General features: G+C 33.8%; 1 protein-coding gene across 1 annotated transcript in view; it reads right to left on the bottom strand.

Moving 5' to 3' along the window:
- Positions 1–5,094: 5,094 nt before the first annotated feature.
- Positions 5,095–21,417, bottom strand: part of LOC114335693 (uncharacterized) — a 33,875-nt gene continuing 17,552 nt past the window's right edge. The window contains exons 4-5 of the mRNA XM_028285973.1: positions 14,530–14,704; positions 5,095–6,510 (exon numbers count right to left, since the gene is read on the bottom strand). Of these exons, the coding sequence (XP_028141774.1) occupies positions 5,145–6,510; positions 14,530–14,704 (1,541 nt within the window). The 3' untranslated portion in view covers positions 5,095–5,144. The remainder of the gene's footprint in view (positions 6,511–14,529; positions 14,705–21,417) is intronic.

The raw sequence follows: 21,417 nt of genomic DNA, 5'->3' as shown, positions 1-21,417 counted from the left end.
AATTTCTTGAGTCAAGGAAAGATATAACATGTCAAGAAAACGTCAAGACAAGATTTTTTTAAAATTTCTTGATTTTTTCTCAAGACAAGACAAGAAGTTGTTGTCAAGACAAGAATTCTTGTCTTGTCCCCCTACATATTTCCCAGAAACATAATTATAAACGTAGGAAAAATTTACCGTTTAAAGTTTCTTTCCACAGATATGCATTTCTATCATTGCATTAAGCACATATATTGAATGTACTCTCCAATTTAGCTTTGACAACATAAATGCACTGGTCAGTTGCAAATTAAAGTATAATACGAAGTGCAGTAAACGGTTTCGGTAATGGGAGAGATCTCATTCGAGATATACCCAACTAATTTTAAAACGCTCCGGACAATAGTTGGAAGTTAAATTAAGGAAATGCCGTAAAGTGTTGTCCACTGCTAAAACGGTTTAGAGGGTTCAATTATTCTCTAAAACCGCCGTCTTATGTGGCCGGCTCTTGTAGCATCTTATTTAAGGGCAGATTACTATAGGATAGAGGGTCACTTCATGTTTACGAGACATCTATAATTAAACGTTTCTTGTACTTGAAATTGCCAAAGTTTTCATTAGCTCAGTTAAAACAATTAAAGAAATATAGTTAGAGTTAGACTGGCAGGGAGTAAACCCATGAAGCGATGCAAACAGTTATTGCATCTGTGTTAAAGGGTAATGGACCAAACCCATAAAATGGCTGCCATAAGTTCTCGTAAACGTTTGGCAAAAACGTTTTAGTGTTTAGTTTGAGAAAAAATTCGCCATAAATGCGGTTAATTTAACGTATCGTAAACAAAACTAACTATATTACTATTAACTTTATTATTTCGTATAGTCAATATACATACAAAAATACTACACATCACGTCGCGTCGCGCGTGGTCACGATTTAACCTAAAAATAGTTTAATTCGAAATAAAAATCCAGGAAAATAAAATTCCTGTAGCTGGCTGTATACCATAAATCACAAAAAATACAAGATCCTTTGTAAAAAGTGTATTTAAAAGACAAAACGTTTTCGAATTAATAGGTAATCCGTCATTAGTGTTGAGCCAATAGCATGCATGCGTGAGCCACCAAAACGTTATGGGTAAGAACCCTTTAGAAGTTACAAGATCTTAAATGATACTACATATTTTTAATAAAACAGAAGGATGTTGCAAGTATTCCTGGATATATTTATAATATATCCAGAAATATATTTATAATATAAACTATTTTAAATGGGAAATACGCCACAATTTTACCTAACAAAAAAATGAATTTATTAACGTTTCGACGCCCAAGTCGGGTGTCGTTGTCAAAATCCAAAATAATGCTAAATAAACAAAAATATTGTTGCTTAGTAAAAAATTCTTCTAATAATTTATTTAATCTGACTCATTTATATGGGCAATTACATCAACTCATTTATATCAAGTATAGTCCTGAAAGAAACATAGTAAAAAGAGAAAAATCAAAGAAGCGGCTCTAATTATGCTAAATGAAAACAATTGTGTCGCAAATTCCTAGGTAGAATGCAGTAGGATGTGGTTACCCATACTAAAAGAGGAAGTCAATAGAAAGAAAATACCACGATTAGTAAGTCATTAACATATAGAGTTAGTACATATTTTATATTTTAGTTTTATTTATATAATATTTATGTATTATTAATATTATTTATAATTTAAAATAGCATACATACATTAAAGTCAGAATTTGGTATTAGTTTTGAGGGTAAACTAAAGGTAAGCCCAAATACTTACGATGTCGGGATAGTATCACGAGGTTTTTTCCTGGTTTTCCCTCGTGATTTACTATGGAATCTCTGGCGCGAGAATTTTACTGCCATCGTTGCATTTGTTGTCTTTTTAAACACAGATCACATGCTATGATTTTTTGTGGCGGATATTCTTGAGTTGGAGTTGATTTCATGTAATCGAATGAACTATCTTTTAGTAAAGTCGTCCCAGGAACGCAACTCATCAATATTGGCAATATCATTTTAAAGTCTTCTACTTTAAAATGTATAATACATGCCTGAATTGCCGATATAAATGAGTCAGATTAAATAAATTATTAGAAGAATTTTTTACTAAGCAACAACATTTTTGTTTATTTAGCATTATTTTGTATTTTGACAACGACACCTGACTTGGGAGTCGAAACGTTAATAAATTCATATTTTTGGTAAAGTTATGGCTTATTTCCCATTTAAAATAGTTCATTATAAAAATACCACAAGGAAATAGCTTCAGAACAACATTTATAATATAATTTTCAATATATGAGGTTTATTCCTTGCATATCACATCCACGTGGGTTAAAGTCCTGTATTGCCCTGGATTATATCTAGAAATATTTGCAACATCCTTCTGTTTTATTAAAAATATGTAGTATCATTTAAGATTTTGTAACTTTAAAGGGTTCTTATCCATAACTTTTTGGTGGCTCACGAATGCATGCTATTGGCTTAACACTGATGATGGATTACCTATTAATCCAAAAAGGTTTTGTTTTGTGATGTAACCCTTATTGGAGTCTTTTAAGTATACCTTTTAGAAAATACCTTGTATTTTTTAATTTGAAATATTCAGATGTATGTAATGACACTATTTATTAGTTTAATCTTGATATTTACTGTCACTTAGATATTTCTTATTCGTTCGCTTTTTGGTCTTATCCATTACTTCCTCAGGTTTTCTTTCGACATACCATGTACTAGCTTCAGACACGATCAGCCTGGACCTAACGAACTCTTTTTCCACGATTTCTTCAGCACTAGAACGTTCAATAATTTTTCCTTTTTTTCCTCTAGCTAATCTAGCTCCTCTAGCTTCCTTCATCTGCTAATCGTTTCGTCTTTTTCAGAATACTATTTAATTTTGGTGGCTCTAATATGAGACCATCAGTTTTCAAAGGAACTGTAACCTCGGCACTAGCTAAAGAAATTTCTGTGGACCAATCTGCAACTTCAGGTTATTGATCTTTTCTTCGTTTTTTATAAAGAAGTGATTCTAGCCGAAGTGCCAGTAGCTGAAATTAGTTGCTGCTTCAATGATGTAGAAGTTGTAGAAGTCAACGATAATTTAATAATATCAGATTCCACGTCTTGGCGTAATATATCTACTGTTCTTGCTGCAGCAGCTTTAATATCTTCCAACGCTAAAACACTATCCACTATTTCTTCAATCTCATCTTTACGCATAGCCTTTTTTAATTCTTCATTTGTTCGTTTGCAGTCTTCGATACCGAATACGTACTTACTTCTTTTTTTGGCATGAGAGCTATGTGTATAGATCCACAACAAATCTTTTCCGAATGTACACTATTTTTTTTTATTTGAAATATATTGAAAAAACTATTGAGATAGCCGGTAAATAAACTCGAATTGCGAAATCAAACTTAGCGCCGTAACTACTATAGCTACATAAACCATTTCGGCGATAATGGCAAAATGGTAGGTCTGGATCCCGCGTATGAAAAAACAGTTGATTAATAGCAAGCAGAAAATTTGTTAATAGCTTAAGGGTGTCTAGTCGGACAAACTTTGATATATGGGAAAACTGGAACAGGGGAAGTTTTAATTGTGGAACAGGTTAAAAATTTGGAACGGTCAGACCACGAAAACGGCACAGGTATTTTGTCCGACAGAACAGACTTAAACTATCCGAACAGAGATTAAACTCTCATGCAAAAATCAGACTGCCATTTGTCACGAAATAGGCGTTTTAGTGAGTGGAACATGTAGAATATGTCAAATGACAGGAATTATGACAGGTGATAAATAGCAGTCTGATTTTTGCATGAGAGTTTAATCTCTGTTCGGAGAGTTTAAGTCTGTTCTGTCGGACAAAATAAATGTGCCGTTTTCGTGGTCTGACCGTTCCAAATGTTTAACCTGTTCCACAATTAAAACTGACCCTGTTACGGTGTTCCCATATATCGAAATTTATCCGACTAGATTCCCTTAAACTATTAACAAATTTTCAGCTTGCTATTAATCAACTTTTTTTTCATACGCGGGATCCAGACCTATGGATTACATTTTGAGAACTTGATAACCTCTACACGGCTTAATCGCTTTTGATCACTAAATATGAGTTTGAAACGTATTGGCAAGTAGTATCTGACGCATCCAAGGTCAAGTATGATTACTGAAGGTATTACAGGAATTATTTAGCTTGAAAAATCTATAAGCTTGAAGGCTATAACTTTAAAATTCAAGTTTTCCTAGATATGAGATATACACCGTTAGACGCCTCGAGAGTCACCCTAGAAACGCTCAGTTATTGGCTCAATTCGTAGGTTGAAATTATGAGTACTTGTTGAAAAACCAAAATTTTCAAAGTTTAGTTTTTCAGTTTTGTGTATGTGTGTATGTCTGATACTAACCGCTTAGGCACCATTTGGAAATTTGACTCAACGGCTTTGATTCGGTGTATTTGCAGTTTTCATATCTCTCCTTGAACTTAAAATATATACCCCCAAATAATAAGCCGTTTTCTACCTACCCAGTCCTATAGCTTACTTATGGGTGATTAAAAGTCACAAAATATACAATTCTAAATCGGCCTTGATCGCTTCTTGAAACATAAAAAAAATTTAGATCGGTGTAACTTTTCCACGAACATACAAACATACAAACATACATACAAACATTTCCCCTTTTTAAATAAAAATTGAGCCAAATTTCTAAGCTCGATAACTTTTGAATGGTAAAACCGATTTTCAAAATTTAACATGCGTTAGAGAGGTAATGATCAGTACTATAAAAAACCGTAAAGGCTAGACATAAATTTTTGAAATTTTTGGGACTTTTTGGGGCAAGAACGGAAAACAGACCCTAAATGGGAAGTGCCGTAAAATCCACATCCTCGGGCCAAAATGGATGGTTGACATATTAATGGGCGAGTCTTTTCCTAAAATTAGAGGTGGAGTTTAGCCCAATTTTCAATTCAGTCAGATTTAGAAAATCGAAAATTTCGTGCATATATTATATTGTCGCACGTAGGGAAGTTGTGCGACTGGCGAGAACTGCCGTTCTCTAGGATACATACAAAAATAATACACGTCGCGGCGTCACGATTTCATCTATAAATAATTTATTTCGAAATATTGAGATGTATCTAATATCATTATTTATTAGTTAAGTCTTGATATTTACTGTCAGTTAGATATTTCTTTCTCTTTCGCTTTTTGGTCTTATCCATTACTTCCTCAGGTTTTCTTTCGACATAGCATATACTAGTTTCTGATACGATCAGCCTGGGCCTAACGAACTCTTTTTCCACGATTTGCTCGGCACTAGAACGTTCAATAATTTTTCCTTTTTTTCCTCTAGCAATTGCATCTGCTAATCGTTTCGTCTTTTTCAGAACACTTTTTAGTTTTGGTGGCTCGAATAGGAGACCATCAGTTTTCAAAGGAACTGTAACCTCGGCACTAGCTAACGAAATTTCTGTGGATCTATCTGCAACTTCAGGTTTTTGATCTTTTCTTTCTTTTTTGTAAAGAAGTGATTCTAAAGTACTAGTACCGGAAAGTAGTTGCTGCTGCAATAGTGTAGAAGTTGTAGAAGTCAAAGATAAGTTAATAATATCTGACTCTGCGTCTTGGCGTAATATATCTGCTGTTCTTGCTGCAGTGGCTTTAATATCTTCCAACGCAGAAACACTATCTCCTATTTCTTCAATCTCATCTTTAGGTATAGTCTTTTTTATTTCTTGCATTTGTTCGTCTGCAGTCTTCGATACCGAATACGTACTTCTTTTTCTGGCATGAGAGCCATGTGTATGGATCGACAACAAATCTTTTTCCGAAGCTTTTAGCGACAAATTATTGGATAATTTATATGATGTTCCACCAGTACTCTTTTTAGTAATCGGCTTTTTCCTCATACGAAAAGCGTTTAGACTATCCAAGGTTTTCTTTCTGAATACTCTATTGACTTTTGTAGTAAATGATGCTGGAAACAATTTGCTTTGACCTGGATCAGTTGTTGGACACTCCTCATCACAATATTTTGGCGCTTTCTCATACTCTTGTTGAACTCGCATTTTATCATATTTTTCACCCGTTGTAAATACTTCGTAGAGTTCGGGTAGATATCCAACAGGATATTCTGGGTTACTTCGACAATACTTTTTAATCCAGTCTATTTTCTTTTGTACAGGTATTTCTAAGATCCTTTCGTTGTCAATCGTAAAGTTTTGGTCAATATGGGCTTTTAGATCTGCTAATACTTCATTATTTTGATAATATTGCCAATCTTCATCTTCCATGTTCAATAAACGGAACCTGTAGTCAACTACAGAAGACCTATCTACACTAAATTTTCGATCATAATACTCTGTAGTATATGATAAAATGTATCCGTTCGATGGACAATAGGTACCTTCCCCTACATCATAACATCCATTTGACAGTTTAGGAGTAGGTTGTCTATTGGTAAGGTACTCTTTACCAGGAACGCCCAAACCATACTTCTGTTCATAGGAAAATCTAAAACAAATAAAAATTATATTAAGATCTAGAGCTAGGAGATCCCTCTAGGTTAATAATGATCCCTTTTAATTTATATTTTTAGATTTTAACCACAAATTAATGCAACTAGAAAAAATTTATTTTTTATCTCCTAAAACTAAAATTATACGACGATGACGAGCAAATAAATACAAGGCATACAATTAAGACCATCAGATTAGAATAGAAGATTAAAGGATAAAAGACAAGATAAAGTTATATAAACAGTTTCAAGAACATTGTTCAAACACGGATGTTCAAAATCATATGGTCGCCAAATAGGAAGCGCGAGTAGCAGTAGCAAAAGCTACAACAGAAACGTACACAAATCTATACGATAAACTTGATTGATACCAGGAAGACGAAACAAAGATATCTAAAATAGTCAAACTTAGAGCAAAGGGCGCAAAATATTTCTCAGATTAGATTAGATGTATCGGAGATGAAAATTAGAAAATTCTCTAAAAGGATGTCAAATAAAGAGGGACAAAGTGCTTTGTTAGTTTATTACTTAAATAAAGTTTTTGACGGAAAATCAAATGGGTTCACGAAAAGAGTAACAACAATGGTCACTAAAACAACAAACGATGAAGTAGTTTAAGCACTTCAAAAATAAAGAAAGGAAAAGCAGTTCAGCCAGATTATAGGGTAACGGGTACAGTGATTGGCCACTTAAGGGATTTCAAATTGAATTAAAATTGTAAATTGGTATATTTTAATGTGAAATATTTTGTAAGGGTTATTTAATAACAATGAAACATCAAATTTTATAAAAACTCAGGTTATTTTAGTAAAAATAATAATGTACATAAAAAATTAACACAAATTTAAAAACATACAAAATTACACAGTTATTGGCCATGCAAACATAGTTATTGGCATATAGAATTACAGTTATTGGCCACTCATAAAATTCCTAATTTTATTTTTTTTTTGTGCAGTTAGGGCACACAAAACTATTTGGATTTTCAATTTCTTGTTGTTTTTTAACACAACTACCAATATGGGAGCCTCTGACACAAAATAAACATTTTATTCCAACTTTTGATTTAGAAATATTTTAGGAACAAGAATAGCACAATCCTGTATACAAAAGATTATTATTTACAGATATGTTGGTGTTGTCTGATTGTTTCACCAATATATCTGAGAGAATTTGTATTTTTTCATGTTCTGGATATCCCTCTGTTTCGAAAAACAACTTTCTTTTAGCCGACTCACCAGCACGTTTTTCTTTGCTGGTTTTCAAATTTGTACATTTGCTTTGGGAATTATTCCTCAAATTTGATGAATTCTTATTGTTGGAGACATCAAAAGATACGTTATCAATTGAGGGCAGAATAGCGTTTTCCTCTACAGAATCAGGAAATTGGTTCCGTAGCAGTTCGTGGTTTTATTTGGCGTTAATCACTTCTGGTATATGTACTCTAACTCCACTTCTCAAAGTAGTGCTTTTAGTTGTATGATCAAGAAGTGTGTCTAATTTAAAAGTATTTGTATCTACAATATCACCTGTATTTAGTGTAACATTTTCTTTATTCTTCACAACATTTTGACATTTTTTGCTCTCGGAATTGGCTCTTGTGGCAATTTTTTTATTACTTTGTTCTTGGTTTCTTTATTTTGTTTACCTTTATTGTTTGCTTTTGCGTCAATTCGCTTTTGTTTTCGTTCTAATTTTATTTTTTCTTGTTCGTTTTTCTCTTCAATTTTACGCCTCTCTGCATTTTGACGATCTGAAGAAGTGAGCACGAAAGGCAACCGTTCTGTTTGCTTTTTACCGTTTCTTTCTGGGGTTTTTGGCCAAAAAAGAATTTGTCAATTTAGGTGTAAATTTCTTTATATAATGAGCTGTCTTGATTTACTAAAGGCAGATTATCGGATGTCGATTTAATATCTAAAGTCATTGTATCTTCTGTGACAATAGTATCTTTTGTTTGGGTTTTCTCGTCTAAACTTTAATACTGCCCGGTTCCAATTTGCCTTTAATGGTTTAAATGCAGCAACATCTGCAGGCTGTATAATTCTGGTCGCATTGGGATATAATGCCATTAAAAAACTTTGGGCATAATTCACTGGTTTGAATGGTTAAGTGAGTTTTATGTCCATCAACGAACAAAATGACTGGAAATTTAGTTTTTTGCAATTAGGTACTTATATAAGACGTTTCTTGTGTATTCATAGAAGTTTTCATCCTTCATCCATCCCGTATCGCTACAGCCTATGCCCCATTCTCGAGGAACTGAATTCATAACATTGCTAGGAAGTCGTTTGTATGGTTAAATAATCATCGGTGCTGTTATTTCTTCAGATGCTGCAAACCTAAACATAACCGTCAAATTAACTTTGGGGTGATGTTCTATTTGATATACATTTTTGCTTCCCTTTACAGCCAACACTCGTTTATTTTTAGGACACAAGGGGAAGCAGGTTTCATCCCCATTAAAAACACGTGAAGGATCTTGAAGAATATCAATGTAACGTTTACGGTGTAAATATTCTTGAACACCGGTGAACCATTTTCTTATATCTTTTTCAGACACAACTGAACTTGCTGCTGTTACCGCTTCTGGAGTTCGCTCGCTTAAATCTCGATGTCTCTTTAAAAAGAATCTATACCAACCTCTTCCGGGCCGATGGTCAGCAAAAGGATTAGCTCGTGGATTTGCATCAAGAAAACCTTTAACTGAGTCTTGTATATTTTCCACTCTTACTGGAAAACCTTTGTCTTGGCATGTTACGATCCAATTCTTTAAACGATTCTCTTCCTCCAAAGAAAGAATAGGATTGGGACTAAGGTTAGTTGTTTTTTCATTAAATTTTTCGCTTGCTCTAAACTGCAGTGTTGCTCTTGGCACATTAAATTGTTCAGCGGCTTTCCGTTGGCTCATGCCATTTTCTATGGCCTGAAAAGCAGACTGAAGATCTTGTTCTGTATATTTTTTGTGATACGTTTTATCTTTCCGGATATTTGGCATTTTTTATTCTAAAAATAAAAATCATTTAATAGTATCTAATAATGTTATCTACAATACGGACGTTTCAAATTTGATTCAGATTGCCCGCATTGGCATTAATTTTATAACAACTAAAATAATTGTAATTTTATAAAAACGAATCCGGACAAAAATACATTCTTATTCAACATTACAGTTATTGGCCACCGTGTGGTTTAGTGATTGGCAGTCGGCCAACCACTAGTTATTGCCATAAAAAATAAGAAAAAATGGTTGAAATATGTTGTGTTGGGCCAAACTAAGTTAAAAGAGCCTAAATTATAATAAATATTTTAATTTAAAGTAGGTAAAGTAATTGGCCGGTAGGCCAATCATTATAATGCGGACATATTTAAGATACAGTGCTTGGCCACTAAAATTTACCGTCAAAAAATTATAACCTTACTATTAAAACCACCGATAACGTAAGATGTACCCCACTAAATCATCACAAAACATTAATATAAGCAGATACACAATATTATTAGCCAAGATAAATCACCTCATGAATGGCCTTCCTTAACTTCCTTAACAAATTCTTTAAAAAACTCATGCACCTGTTAAGCTTCGAACAACACACGCTATCACAACTAGACAATATTAACTGAGAGAAATAATGGCTAGACCAAATATATAGCAATGTTGCCGAATTGCAATGCAAATACATTTATTTCCTTATACTTTCTAAAAATCTTAATATTTCGGATTTTTGTGAAGGTGGCCAATCACTAGTGACCGGCCAACAACTGTACCCGTTACCCTATTCATGGGGAAGTCTGGGAGCATTAGTAGAGACAGAAACAAATTGGCTAAACAGGTTCATTTAATAGAATTATGGAAATCTGACAAATGCCGTGCGAATTGAGAAGCAGTAGATTAGCACCTATTTACAAAAATAAAGAAAGACACAACCCTGTACAAAGTATATAGACATAAAGCTACTGCTTAGTCGCACCATGAAAATATGGAAGAGAGTCGGTAATGGAGAGACGGATACGTGAAGAAATCAACATATCCGATAAATAGTTTGGGTTTATGTAGGGAAGATGAACAACATACAATTTGAGTTACAAAGCAGTTGATGAAAAAATTCAGGAATAAAGAAACACATGATCATAAGGTATTCATTGACTTGAAAAATAGTCACTGAAGCTGGGTATGAGCTATTACCTCCGATTTCATTGAACCTCCATCGATTTTCATGAAAATTGGTGAGTTGTTAGAGGATATCTCAGGGCACAAAAGTAACATGGTGCCAATTTGCGCTTTTACCCTGGCGGTGGATGCCACCTCTTTTCGGGGGTGAAAATTATTTTATTAAAAATATGTACATTATTTGATAGAGGCACAAATTCTAAGCAAAATTTATTATATAAAGTTATTAAAATAAATCAAAACTTTTTTAGTTATTAAAGATCACAGATTTTATTTTTTCGTGAGAGAAATGCATGTTTTTAACCGATTTTTGATAAATAACTCAAAAACTATAAGTTTAAAGAAAATTATTATTACCCATCAAAACTAGTTAATTACCAAGATTGAAGCTAATATAAAATGAAATAAAGTCCTTGCTAGAAAAGCCTTTTAATGTTAACTAAATTGAGTTATAGGTAATTGAATGTAGGTACCTATGTTTTTTTCGGCGAGTACCCAAATCTAAGTATTCAAACTTAAATAACGGGAAAACGGTGCATTTTATAACATAAACGGATTAAGCATTTGTCAAAGTATTTGAAATATCTATCAAATGAGCCCTCGAACAAGTTGATAGCGTAAAAATTTATGCTACAAAAATTTTTCAAAATATTCTAAGATTTTTGCAAAAAATTTTATTGTTTTTTTTTTAAATTACTTCCATATTTTTTCAGGTTCGCCTAAAAACGATTTGAAAGTTAATTCCAAGGTCTATTAAATCACGTTGAATTTTATCTTTTAAACCCCTTATTTTTTTTTAAATAAAAGGTTAATTAGCTCCGGTTGCATAGTTCCCGCAGCAAAATTTATTCTTTAAACGTTTCTGCCTTGGTTATTTTTTACCCTAAAGAAATAGTAAAGATGGAAAAAAATGTTACAGAAAAAACTAAGATTTAGTTATACATATATCGATTTTTACGTAGGTATATTGAGTATTTTTTAAGATATTATCAAAAGAAAACAAAAATTTAATAATTTTGAAAATTTCTAATTTTTTAAACTTAATTTTTTTCATAAATATGGATTCTAAACTGCTAAGAATTGTTCAAATCATTATTTACGCTAATATAAAGAAATTCCGGTACGAATTACTATAAATTTTAATTTTTGTGGAAATGGCAATTGTTTTATTTTTCACGTTTTCCTAAAAAACTCGAAAGGGTTCTCTTAATTTCATCATAACTTGCTTACTTTTGATGCCATTAACTTCTTCTGGAGCTCATTTTATAGCTACTCCGAAGTACTTTGATGAGTGTTTTGTAGATGTATTTGATAAAATGCATCATTTTCCCGTTATTTTAGCTTGAATATTTAGATTAGAGTACTCGTAAAAAAAATTAACATTCAATTATTCATAACTCCCTTTGAATTAACATAAGTTTAGTTCTTTAACCCTTAAACGCCCAACCTTTTTTAGCTTTCATGTACGCCCAAGGGTGGGTAAAAAATGTCCACCTCGAAAATAACTAATATATTTATTGAGAGTTGTTGAAAATGGATTAAACTTAAGAATCTTATGCTTAATAAACACAGCATCTTCTAAAATATTAATATAAACAATTTACAAACCTTACAACAAAATTACAATGTACATCAAAATTAACATACCAGTAAAAGCCAGTAATTCAGATTTGTCGATTTTCTCCATATTCTTTCTTTCAGTCTCCTCATTGGCGGATAATTATGTAGATTATGTAATTATACATCGATAATTATATGGATTATCTTCCTACCAACGAGAAATTATATAGAAACCTTTAGTAACAAGTTTTGCCAAGGGTGTACTTTTATGCCCATCCATATTTAACTTAAGATGCTGCTTTTATTTTCAAAAATATTGGTGGAACCAAATTAACATTCGATATTGGGCTGTCTTTTTAACAATAAATAATTTTGAAAAAAAATTAAACACGTAGTAAATATGTTACAAGGGAATACGCATTAGGTGGACATTTTTTACCCACCCTTGGGCGTCTAAGGGTTAAGTGAGGAGTGTATTAAATTTTTTATTATTTTCAATTTTGGTAATTGTAACTTTTTTAAAAAAGCTTTTTCAGTTATACGTGAAAAACAGTTTTAAGACATGGATTTTTTACGAAAAAATAAAATTTTTGATCTCTAATAACTCAAAAATATTGATTTACAATAATAACTTTATATAACAAATGTTGCTTATAATTTCTCCCTGTATCGGCTTGTGGTGTTATTTTTAATAAAATAATTTTCACCCCAAGAAACGGTGGCATCCACTCCCAAGAGCGCAAGTTGGTATCATGTCAAGATTGTTCCTTGAGGTATCTTCTAACTACTCACCAATTCATGAAAATCGATGAAGGTTCAACGAAATCGGAGTTGAAAACCTTCAGTGACTGCACAAAAAAGCAGATGATAGGGTTCGTCGAGAAATTCTGTGGTGGACACTCCATAAAAAATGAGTCCCAGTGAAAAAGTAAAGATTGTCAGACACGTGCTTGAAAAAGTAAGAAATAGTTAGCACAGGGGTGGCAGAGACTAATGAATCTCATGTGAAAGCAATTTTATTTATTCTCATTAGTTTTCGATCGAAATATCGATGGTAAGACTCTATGGGACAGAGCTAGAAGTACATATATACGACGGAGATGCAAGGTGGATAACATTAATAACTGGGTAAGAAACAGAATAATAGAATGGAATGACCACATAAGCCGAATGGCAACAAATAGAGTAGTCAGGTCAGCGAAAGACGGTTCCCCAATAGGAAGACGATCAGTGGGAAGACCACGAAAACCATGGAACGACAACTTACTAGAGGCACATTGGAAAAACAGAGAGAGTCATGTCTATGCAAAAAGAAGAAGAAGAAGAAGAAGCAGAAGAATACAATATTGCAACAACTTTTAAAACAGCGAATACATTTAAATCTATTCTTGTTTTCATCCTCGTCGTCTGCACCCCTTTCCTTGAAAGAATAATTTAAAATGCAGGATTTTCTTCTTATAAGGATATATATAAGGTACGAAATGTCCCTTCCTTTACCAATAGTTGGTAGGCCTGTTCTAAAAGTGCAGTTCTTAAAATTACTTTATTCGTGTCAAGTGTATTTCCACTGTAATCGTAAGAGCCTTCGCAGGGTCTACATTTTAAATATTTCCTGCGGTGTAGTTTCTTAAGCTTAGGACACTACGTCTATGCGCTATAAAGTAAGAAATTTGTCTTTCATTTATGATGTAACATGCAGATGTAACATCAATCATCACACGAGAACACAACCGCGTTCTGAGGATATTTAACCGGGATGCTATTCTTCTTCATGCACCCTGCTTTCCAAATATGTTTCCTTGCAGGATGGCTTGTATACTAGGGCATATCTGAATTATTCATTTCGCATAATGTATCCAAAGTAATATAATTTTCGAGATTTGATTGGCCCTCGGTTCTTCTTCATTCTCCTGAGGACCTCCTCATTAAAAAGATACCTCCTCCTATAAACTCTAAGATTGACTCTAAGCTAGTGTAATAACGCTAAGAAGAACTCAACAAACTGGCAGAATATAACTTCCGGGCGTCGATATGACTTCCAGATAATCGGAAAATACACGACCATAAAAGACCTGAAAAACTTGCCAGAAAAGATCAGCTATAAGATGCGTTGGTCCAGAGGTAATTTTAAGAGTGTTTAAAAGCACTTTTCGCTATTAACTGTATCAACACGAAGTAGACTATTTTTTATTAACTGTTTACCTAATAGAAAGTTGACCAGACTCAATAATTTACTGAACCATTTTTTAGGACATTTTTGAACTATTTTTTATATATTTAAATATACCTTCTGTCTGGAACATGAAACAAGGTAGGTACATTTTCACCAGAGGCTGATTTAAGTTTGGTAGTAAGGTGACCATTTTCCCATGCTCCATGAAATTGTTGTCCATTCGGATAAGTTAAAGTACCAAAGCCGTGAAACTCGCCTTCAGCATTAAACGGTCCTTCATATATAACGCCTGTTAAGTAAAATGGATGTTGAATAAATAAATAATGAATAAAATAGTTATTTATGTATCAAATCGGTAAAGTGACTCCTTATCGAACTAGTCTGATATTACCAGCAGAGAAAGCGAAGCGAGCGAGGCGAGTAATATACGAGTTCAATAAAGAGTCTTTACTGACGTGGTGCATACAAAATTTTATCGCCAATCATAACAAACATTAATGCCTGGTTTCACCAACAAATCTTAAGCTCCAGTTTAGGCAAGCATAGCTTATAGATAGGGCCGTTTTAAGCCTCACTTACGTTGCACCAAAATTTTCGATTTTTATCTATTCAGTCCACATGGCAATCCATTGTGTCAAGCGGAAAATTGATCTAAGACTCCATGGTACAACGAGTATGTTTCGTAAGTTGGGCTTAAAGCACTTCTTAAGCTTAAGATATGTTAGTGCAACCAGGCATAACACTTACTTACAATTTAAATTTTTTTTGTTATTTTAGACGAAATAAAAATTTCCTATGACAGTAATGACAGATGACTTTTGCACGATGGCCGGTTTCGATGTTTAATCGGTAGTTATCAATATTGAATACCTAATTACTAAATCTATAAAGTTTTGATTTATTTTTAAACGATTTTCTTTATTGCAATCGTTTCTGTCAAACTTTTAGAGGTTAATTTGACTGCCTTTTCTTCAATACTAATAAATGAAAATTTGCAGAGATATGCATTCGCGGGAACAATACACGGATAGTCAATATTTTTTTATGTTTATTAATTGTTTAAATAAATATCTAATTCAGTGGTCGTTTGCCAAAAGCAGATATGTCCATTTTTGTTAATTTTCAGGAGAGCAAATTCAAATTTCCACGACGGCCATACAATTACAGTTTTTTCTTATATGTCAACCCACATAAATAGCTGTATAAACATTAAAGTCAAAACTCATTAAATACTTTGGAAAATACCCGGTGTTTTTTATTGGTAGAAGAAATATTTGATTTCATTTGATTGGGTAAAGATCTGATGATTGTCAAATGGGGGGCCAATTTCTCTGTTTGGAACTGTAGTCTGGTCTTGAATTAAGAGCAGACAAGGAGGTAGTTATGTTAGATCCGTTACAGAGTTAGGTTGGATCACTTATGGAGTGAATTCTAGTTTTTTTGGTTCTGTGCCAAAGTTAGGCATACATGGAGTCTGGCTCCTTAGCGAAAATATAAGAAAAATATGTGGTTACAGTGAATACCATACCAGTATGTTTTTGTTTCTAGTTCCTATGGATTGGATGGGACAGTGCCTATTGTATTGTCGTAGAATGTGCCTTTTTCAAGAATAACTTAACGCAATAACCACGTTGGCGGAACGTGGTTCCCAACTTTTTCATTTAAAAATCAATCGTTTAAACAAACTTTTGCTATGTTCTGACGAACAACGTTTAAATCATTAAAATGTTGAAATGCCTCATTAACAATCAATTAAGCAGTTACCTTTTTTTTTAATAAAACAAAAAAAGAATGTGTGTGTACTTTGTACGCCCGTAAGAAGTTATACTTCTATTATAATATAATTTCAACGAAATAAATATACCTACTTAACAGTTACAATACAAAAAATTAACAATAATTACCAAAAATGAACCAAAACTTAACAATGCCAAATATTAAAAAAAAAAAGAAAAAAATATGAATCGTCCGGGATTTGCACCCGCAATCTCGCGATTTTTTGATCTCTGGTCCAATGCTCTACCAACAAGGCCATCAAGTCGCATGCTACTTACCTTTCAGATATACATAATTATACATCACGGTGACAAGTGAAATATAAAAATAGATGTTTTATTATTTTACGCCCAAGGAAGACAAATCCAAAGACACAAAATTATAATAAAAACCTTTTAAACCACCTTTTTCAAATTGCGCAAGTTGTATTATTAATATTAATGTTAATAAATGAAATATAAATATTTTGACGTTTCACAATTTGACAATTCACTTTTAACTGCAATGCCTTAAAATTTTTAAAGCACTAGTGCCTTAAAGTAGCATTTTTAACGCTCCTATGGAGTCCTAAAAATTGCATTTTTAACACGTTTGTAGAAAAATATATTTAAAAACACTAATATACTCTTTCCACACCTTTTCTGGACTGATACATACATAAATTAAAACATTTTGAAGTATAACTTCAAAAATATAATATGAAAACTATTTAAAAGCAGTATAACTATTAACTAACCTTTGCTGTTTCTCTTCCCACAAATTTTAAAACGCAACAACCATACATAACCACTAACCATACATAACCATACAATTACTCATAAACTACTTGAAAGAAACAAATATAATCATTTAAGTGAAATACTTATAAATATAACAAAACTAATAAATTGAGGTAAAAATAAAATAAAAATCTGTGGCTAACGGATTCGCATCCAAGCCATTTTTTCACACACATACACACACACACACACACACACACACACACACACACACACACACACACACACACACACACACACACACACACACACACACACACACACACACACACACACACACACACACACACACACACACACACACACACACACACACACACACACACACACACACACACACACACACACACACACACACACACACACACACACACACACACACACACACACACACACACACACACACACACACACACACACACACACACACACACACACACACACACACACACACACACACACACACACACACACACACACACACACACACACACACACACACACACACACACACACACACACACACACACACACACACACACACACACACACACACACACACACACACACACACACACACACACACACACACACACACACACACACACACACACACACACACACACACACACACACACACACACACACACACACACACACACACACACACACACACACACACACACACACACACACACACACACACACACACACACACACACACACACACACACACACACACACACACACACACACACACACACACACACACACACACACACACACACACACACACACACACACACACACACACACACACACACACACACACACACACACACACACACACACACACACACACACACACACACACACACACACACACACACACACACACACACACACACACACACACACACACACACACACACACACACACACACACACACACACACACACACACACACACACACACACACACACACACACACACACACACACACACACACACACACACACACACACACACACACACACACACACACACACACACACACACACACACACACACACACACACACACACACACACACACACACACACACACACACACACACACACACACACACACACACACACACACACACACACACACACACACACACACACACACACACACACACACACATACATAACCACACCGACAACCGTCCGAACCACAGCTGCGCTACAGCTGCCATATTGGATAATTTTTGGCATGTCATTTGAACATCCAATCAGAACAAAGTTTTAATGCGCATGCGCCGGGATCGTAGGTTTTAACATATAAAAATTCACCCTCATATCGCGCGTAAAGAAGTATAACTTCAAAAACTATGTAATTTTATTTTTCGTATAATAAAACTTTGTGAAATAGTACTTTAGAAAAAAATGTTATGTGTGAGTTAAGTGTTGGTTTACACGAGTTCCGGCTGAGTTATGCAAAGTCTACACAATACAAGTTCTAGCCGACAAACGGTACAATTCCAAGATCACCCGGTATTTGCAACGAACTGTTTTATTTCTTTTCTTTAAACATTTGAACACATGAAGGAATTATTTTTTTTATTAGTTCATTGCCAATTGAGTTTTGCTTTTTTTAACTATTTTTTCTATAAATAAACGATGATTATGTTTTAAACTTTATGTCTTTTTCTTTTTGCACAATCTAATTCTGATCCTTATTGTCAGAAGGGCAGACAAAGAAAGACTACCTAGGACGGTAATGGTAAATACCGACTTCAAGTAATTTTTTTTTAATTTTGGATAGGCATACGGCAGTATATTTGATTTGTTGATGGCGCCCATTAATTAATAATTTTTAATATCAAATGCTATTTCAAGAACCCACCCTATTTAATCTCTAAGACTTAGAACTACCAAGGCATTTCGAAAAGTTACGTAGCACAAGGTATATCTAGTGTATCATACCTATGACCTAATAACATTGTTTAAGTATATTTTTGTGATCTTTGCAATTAATATTTTTGTTTTGTTGTATAATTTTTGGAATACTAATAAAGACATTTATTATATTATTATTATTATTATTATTATTGTTTAATTTGTCAATGGGAACAAGGAGATATATCACTTTTTTTGTCAAGTTTTTTGAGTTTCCTTGTAAATAAAGGCGATATTTAATAACAATATTATATATTTAGTTTTTAGAGGAACAGTGTAAGAGTTTAATATTATGATAGAGAAGTCATATATCACCTTAATTCACTAGAAAATTCCAAATTTTAGAAAATATGACATAACGTTTTCTTCCACTTAGGCCAGTGATTCTCAACCTGCCCCCCCCCTTTTTAGCAATCGGGGGGGGGGGCGTGAAAATATAAAAAAAAAACACCTAAAACATTGACTAATTTACTAAAATCAAAGCAAAACAAAATTCTGACAAACAAAAAAATAAAATACCCATGAACAAGGAGCTATACATAGTTATGAGCACTGAATACTAAATCAACAACTTTAATGTAAATTATTGACTTCCTTGGGCCCGTTTTGCAGAGCAAAGGTTATCGAAACAGTGTGTAATATTAGAAATAGACGCTCTCAGTTCTTTCTCTATATTTAGCTGCGATCTATATTTGGTCTTTAAAGCAACCATCGCGGAAAATCCTGTTTCGCAAAGGTAGGATGGTGAAAACGGTAATAGTATACGGAACGCTCTGATTTTCAGTGCAGAAAACTCATCATTTACCCCTGCCCAAAATTCAAAGAGGGCTCTAATATTAAACTGTTTCTTAATTTGGGCATTTGCTGTGAAGTCTATGAAGGTTTCTTCTTCTGCAGTAGAGAGGTCTTCGGGTGTAATTTGAAACGGGTTCCCGACCCACTCATAACTATTAGGTACGTATTAATTGGTCGCTTCGGGTGTAATTTGAAACGGGTTCCCGACCCACTCATAACTATTAGGTACGTATTAATTGGTCGTCGGCAAAAAAATATATTTTAAAATTTTTTGTCAGCATTGCTAAATGATTTTCAATGGTTACAAAAACAACTTTCACTTTTCTTCTTCTCGAAAAATGGCGATTTCATGTCTTAATTCAAAACACATTGTAAACATTTCCCACGTAATAACCAGCTTGCCTCACAATAAAATAATAATGCTGAATGTACTGCATACATGTCTTTGCAAAGTACAGAAAAAATTCTAGTTTTCAAAGGTCTCATTTTTATGTAGAATATTAACTATTGTTACAACCGCAGTTAGCACAATATTCAAGCCAGAGCTTCTCTGTTGATCATACAGTGTCTCTATTTTTGCTTCATTTATATAATCATTTAACATAGCAAATAATTCAAGCGACTTTGCTATCAATTCTATTGGTTTGCAGAAAAGTAGTTCTACTACTGATCTGCCATCACAAAATCGAACTTAGGCAATAAAATGAGCATATTTATTGCTACTGTTGCCTCATCAAGCTGAATCGAAAACAGCCTTCCACGCAACTTCCTGATTAGCTGATCCTGTACATATTCAGCTATATCACCAATTCGGCGGGCAACAGTATCATTTGATAGAGGTATACACCCCAATTTTTTAGCAAAATTATCTCCAAACACAGTTTCTACAATTTTGATTGCAGTTGGTAATATAAGATCTTCACCAATAGGGCTAGACTTTTTAGATCTGGCTATTTAATATCAGACTTTATAAGAGGCAAGTAAAGCTATTTCATTCACAGTCAAAGTTTTTATTAAAACTAATTTTTGCTTTTTACACCATTTTAATTTTAACTCGAAGAATTCTCGGGGTTTGTTAATGTACTCACTATGAAGCGTTTCCCAATGTCTTTTTAGTTTATTAGGTTTCATGCTGCTCAAGATATATATTATTGCATAGATATATTGTTATTGAACGAGGGGGGGCGCGGTGAAATTAATTGTGGAAAATTGGGGCGCAAATGATAAAACGTTGAGAAACGCTGACTTAGGCCTTCAATAGTATTTGTGAAAATAATGCTAGTAAATCCAAAAGAAGCTACTGATGAAGAAAAGGAATTGTTTAACTCCAAGACAAGCATCGCGTTTTCTGTTCTTCAAAAAGAGAAACTTGAATATCTGGGGCATATAATGACAGGTAGCAGTTACTGAATACTGCAGTTAATATCAACGGATAGAGCGACGAAACAAGAGGAATTGGTCGAAAGAAATATTCAATTCATGGCTCCGAAACCTTCGTCAATGGATTGGCTTATCATCATCATCATCATCAATGGCGCTAGAACTCTCCGTGAGTCTTTGCCGCGTTTACTATTTCCTTCCATGTTTGTCAGTCCTGTGCCACTAATTCCCATTGTTGCACTCCCATTTTCTCTAGATCTTCTTTGACTGTATCTTTCCACCTTTTTCCAGGCCGCCCTACAGACATTCTTCCATCTGGCCTTTCCCA

The sequence above is a fragment of the Diabrotica virgifera genome, chromosome 7, assembly GCF_917563875.1.
Source record: "Diabrotica virgifera virgifera chromosome 7, PGI_DIABVI_V3a".
In the NCBI taxonomy this organism is placed as follows: domain Eukaryota; kingdom Metazoa; phylum Arthropoda; class Insecta; order Coleoptera; family Chrysomelidae; genus Diabrotica; species Diabrotica virgifera.
This window is presented reverse-complemented; position numbering and strand designations above follow the sequence as displayed.